This window comes from Buceros rhinoceros, unplaced genomic scaffold (assembly GCF_000710305.1).
Source record: "Buceros rhinoceros silvestris isolate BGI_N320 unplaced genomic scaffold, ASM71030v1 scaffold27239, whole genome shotgun sequence".
NCBI classification, from domain to species: domain Eukaryota; kingdom Metazoa; phylum Chordata; class Aves; order Bucerotiformes; family Bucerotidae; genus Buceros; species Buceros rhinoceros.
The window spans coordinates 1-4,878 of record NW_010432533.1 but is presented as its reverse complement, the minus strand read 5'-3'; the positions used below and the strand labels follow the sequence as shown (position 1 = coordinate 4,878).

At 55.4% G+C, this 4,878-nt stretch overlaps 1 protein-coding gene across 1 annotated transcript in view; it reads left to right on the top strand.

Annotated features, from left to right (window-relative positions):
* The window catches only part of ZNF469 (zinc finger protein 469), a gene marked incomplete at its 3' end in the record, with an annotated part of 13,035 nt that extends 8,173 nt beyond the window's left edge, over positions 1-4,862 (top strand). Inside the window, 2 exon segments of the mRNA XM_010143828.1 lie at positions 5-4,427; positions 4,467-4,862. Of these exon segments, the coding sequence (XP_010142130.1) occupies positions 5-4,427; positions 4,467-4,862 (4,819 nt within the window).
* Positions 4,863-4,878: the final 16 nt, after the last annotated feature.

The following is a 4,878-nucleotide window of genomic DNA, read 5'->3' as shown; positions in this document are numbered from 1 at the left end:
TCAGCAGGTGCCAGCTGCTGTCAGCAGAGGTCTTACAAGGATTGGAGGTCTTGGTCCTGCTAAATTAAACAGCCATGAGTTTTCAGAGGCAGCAGAGGTGAGACTTGGTCTTTCCAAAACCACGGATTGTGAAGGGAAGAGTTTAAAAGGGGAGACACCCAGAAGCCATGGGACTGGAGAACCTGGGTGTTGTGTGTTAAGCAGTATGGGACAAGGAGAGGATAACACATCTAACATTTCTCCAAACCCTTCCCAAAATGAACTTCGCAAAGAAAAGAAGCTGAACGGGCTGCCGGTGACCTGCGACATTTGTTCAGCCACTTTCCGATCCAAGCCTGGCCTGACCAGGCACAAAGCTGTCAAGCACCAGGTGAAGAGCAGTGGCGTACCACAGTCCAGCAAGACTCCTAGGTCCACTTCTCTTCCTGCAGACAAAACATCAAAAGCAGCCCAAAAGATGTCCAGGAGGAGTCTGAAGACTTTGGTCAAAGACAAAACCTGCGGTTCACAGATGCTGACCAGCAACATTGAACAGGTCCCCGAGAAAATATGCCCAGACCTGGAGAAAGAGCCCAGCACACAGATGCAAGAAGTGGTAAGCAGAGTGCTCAGGGACCTCAGCGTGATCTCCTTCGAGATGTCCCAGGAGCTGCACCACACGGGTGTTCTGCAGAGGGAGATGAAGGCAAAGGGACCATGCTTGGAGACGAGGGGAGCAGGTGAGGAGGTGGCTGGGAGGCTGGACTCGGGACGGCAATCCAGGAAGGGAGAAAAGGGCAGAAGGAGCCAAAGCAAAGATCCTGGAGAGGTGAATGGCAATTCTGAAAAGAAGCTAAACAGGAAAGTGAGACGAAGGAAAGCAAAAGCATTTCCCAGCAGAAATGAGCCCAATCGTCCGTGTGAGCTGGAGAAGAACATAGGTCCTCCCCCTGCGGTCCTCAGCTCCAGTCTGCCCAGGATCATGGAGGGCTTGCATGAGCCAGGTGGTTGCATCTCCACAGAGGAGCAGAATAGGTCCAACTCAACCCGGCACTCTCAAAAAGCTGAACAGTCCCCTTGCGCAGCTGAGCTTGCAGAGGACCTGGGCGACAGGATGGCATCTTCAAAGGAGATGGTCAGCCCGAAGTCAGTGAAAGACACAACCACCTGTTCTGGGGAGGTGGAAGATCCCGAGGGAGTGGAAGACACGCAGGGTCACAAAAAATGGGTTAGTGAGTTTGTGAAGCAAGTGGAGAAGGGATTGGGCAAGGTAGGCAAAGAGCAGCATCCTGGCGCTGATGGCACAGAGGAGATAGATGCTGAGACAGGGGACAGTCCTGCGGCAGGCAGCAGCACTGAGAACCAAAGGGTTGCCCCACAAGGTCCCATGGCTCCTGACAAAAGGGGTCTGTTGCTGCTGGAGACGTGTGATTCGGAAACCACCCAAAAGGTTCCCAGGCAAGATGCTCTGCAGACCACACCAGGGACCAGCCCTCCTCCTGCAGAGCCAAAGCACTGGGCGAAGGCAGACTTGCCACCAAGCAGAGAGCATTGCATGGAGAGCGCAGCCGTGTCGGACCTCCAGAGCTTGTTTGACGACGACTCCACATTCTCTCAGCTGTTCCCCCGGGACGACCAGTTTGTCCGGAGAAAGTGCACACGGGTGTATGGGAAGCGCAGCAAGAAACCCAAGCCCATCACCGAGGTAAACCTCCAGCCAGTGGGTGCCATCGACCTCTTCACGAACCGATTAGCTTCTGACCTCAGCAAAACCAGCTCTTTCTGTGTCACTAGGGAGGACCCTTGCGAGTACGAAACCATCTCTGTTGATGATGCCTTAATGCTGAACATGTGTCATGGCAGCAAGGGGAAGAGCGAAGATGCTGCTCCCAGCGGATCTGAAAGCATTGCACCAAGGTTGGACCATGAGAAGACCGACCAAGAGAAGGAGGACATTGACCTGGAAGACAACATGCTAAACTTCTTGTGCCAAAACAGCCAAATGGACAACGTCCCCAGCTTGAACATCTGGGGGAATCTGGAGAAGGAGGGAGAAAGCCTGTCTGCTGAGGACATCTTTGAGCCTCTGATGGACCTTGAGGATGATCACTCTCTCAGAGAAGCAAGCTCCGAGCCTCCCGACCTGGCAGAGGAGCCCTACAATGGCAAAGCTAGCGAAGATTCAGACTCTCCCAAATTTCATACCATCGACATCGAGGTGCTGAATGCAAAGCTGAAAATGAGAGACATGCGCTTCTTCAGCCCTTGTGAAGATCTCCCTGGCCACAGCGAGGACAACGTTGTGAGTTTCAGGCCGAAGCTGGGCCAGAACAGCAAGCACAGAAGTAAACTGGAAGATGGGAAAGTGGGGAAAAACCGCAGCGAGATAACCATCAAGACCAAAGACAAGCAGTACAAATGCAAAGTCTGCTTCCAGTGGTTCCTGACGTTAGGGGAGCTGGACTTCCACAAGCTCTCCCATAACCCTTCCCCGCCACCTACCTGCTACATGTGTGTCCAGCGCAAATTCAGCTCCCGGGAGCAGCTAAGGGACCACCTGAAGGAGAAGCACGCCAAAAACAAAGCGGGTTTGTGGTCTTGCGGGATGTGCCTGAAGGAGATCTCCGACGTCTGGATGTACAACGAGCATCTCCGGGAGCATGCCACCCAGTTCGCTCGCAAGGGGCAAGCGCAGAAGTCTGTGATGGGTCTGCCAGCTTGCTTCGGTGAGGACAACGCCGCTGTCACCCACTTCCTCAACACCATCATGTATCGGAAGCCCAGCAGGTCCTCCCACCATGCTGACCCCAGCAGCAAGCACACAGTTAGCAGAGAGAGCAAGAGCCCCAAGGAGCTGCCCCATGAGCAGGAGACCAAGGCCATGAAAGACCCCTTGGAAAGTAACGGCAAGGTGAAGCCATCTACACCCAGCTCCTCTAAAGCATCCGCCAGTTCGTCTCCAGAGCACATGGCAAAAAGCGAAGGCACCCCAAAATATGTCCCCATGCACCCAGACTGCAAGGATCCTTCCAGGGACTGTCATCACTGTGGCAAGCAGTTTCCCAAACCCTTCAAACTCCAGCGGCACTTAGTGGTGCACAGTTTACAGAAGATTTACCTGTGCCACAAGTGTCCCATGTTCTACCAGGAGACCAAAGAGCTTCGAAACCACCTCAGCCAAGAGCATGGCATAGTGGAGGAGCAGGAGATCAAGCACACCACCCTGTACGCCTGTGAGCTCTGCGCAGACGTCATGCACGTTATCAAGAAGTCCTTCATCTGCAGCATGTGCAACTACACTTTCTCCAAGAAAGAGCAGTACGACCGGCACATGGAGAAGCACCTGGCAGGAAGCAACAAGACGTTCAAATTCAGAGGGGTCCTGAGGCCCGGCGTTGCCTCCAGGGAGGGCAGGGAGAAGGTGAAGGAGTACAACTCTCTCCGAGAGGCCATGCCACCGAGCAAGAAGAGGAAGGTTGCTCACCATGGCAGCTCACCAGTCCATTTGGACCACACTAGTGACCTTCAGCTGGTAGAGGCTGCAAGCCCCAGCCTGCAAGCTCCCACTGACTCCTTGCCTACAGCACCTGGTGACCTGGGGGCACCCGACCCCTCCATGAAAGCAGAAGACCTGGTGGGTGACTTCTCCGACCTGCTAGTGGAGATGGAGAAATCGCAGTTTGACACCCTGCCTCCACCACCCTGCCTCTCCCCAAGTTTACCACGGGCTGCGGCAAGCAGCCCGGAGCTCGGCCATATTGCTGCCCTGTCTATGGAGGAGCTGGAGAAAGGGGAGTTTGATGGGAAACCACTTGCTTTCTTGGACTCACCTGAGTTTACCATTGACCTTGCTGGGTCGGCTTGTAACCAGGCCATGGACCAAAAACTCTCCTCTCCACACCTGATCGAGAAACGTGGCTATGCTGATGCCCTCAAAAGAACAGGCATGGGCAACAAAGACAAATATATAGCAGACGTCCTGGAAAATCCCAGTGCAGCCACCGGCACTGTGGATGGGATCCCATTTCTCCAGCTTTCCAGGAAGGTCTTGGAGCTTCCTTCACCACAGGCAGAGGCTCCACCAGCCAAGGAGACCCACAGGTGGGGCAACCCCAGTGCCAGCGACGCCTCTTCTTGGGAGGGTACATCTAAGGCCACGTCTCCAGAAGCTGCCCATCACCCCCTGCCCCTGAAGGACAAGACAGAATTGCCCACGTTGAACCGGGCTGCCAAAGATTCAGGCCCGCAGAAGAAGACCACGGGTAGCCAGCCTGGCAGTGAGGTCGCTACCAGTAACCCTGGCAGCAGTGCTGACGAGGGTCAGCAACCCATCTTGGGGAGGGAGAAAGCCATGCCTGAGGCTAAGGACAGTAGCGTGAACGCTAAGGACCAAGGCAGCAACACAAGCAAATCCACTGGCCACCAGCCCAGAGGTGAGGCAGCAGCCGGCGATGGTGTGAGACATGGCCACGTGGAGCCGAGCAAAGCCACCAGCAAGCTTCATCCCAGGAGGAGGAAAGAGCACAAGTCTTTGAGCCACCGGAGCAGCTCTGGCTCCCGGGAGAACATGGAGGGAGATGGGAAAAAGAAAAAAGCCCGGACCTCATGCCCGGGGAGGAGTGAGAGCACCGGTGAGCTCAAACATGCCGGCTGGAGCAACGCCGAAGCTTCTGCTCTCTCCCCCGGGAGGAGGGAGACGCACTGCAACAAGCTGGCCCCCAAGCCCAAAACGGGCACCCAGCTGAAGAAGATGGTCCTGGACACTTACGACCAGAAGAAGGGGGAGCTCCGTCATGCCAACGGGGACGTGAAACGCAGGAAGGCCATTCTGGGGAAGAGCCTCCACCAAGTGTTGGCCAAGGGGACAACGCCGTCCCCACGCGGCTCCTTGCACAGCCC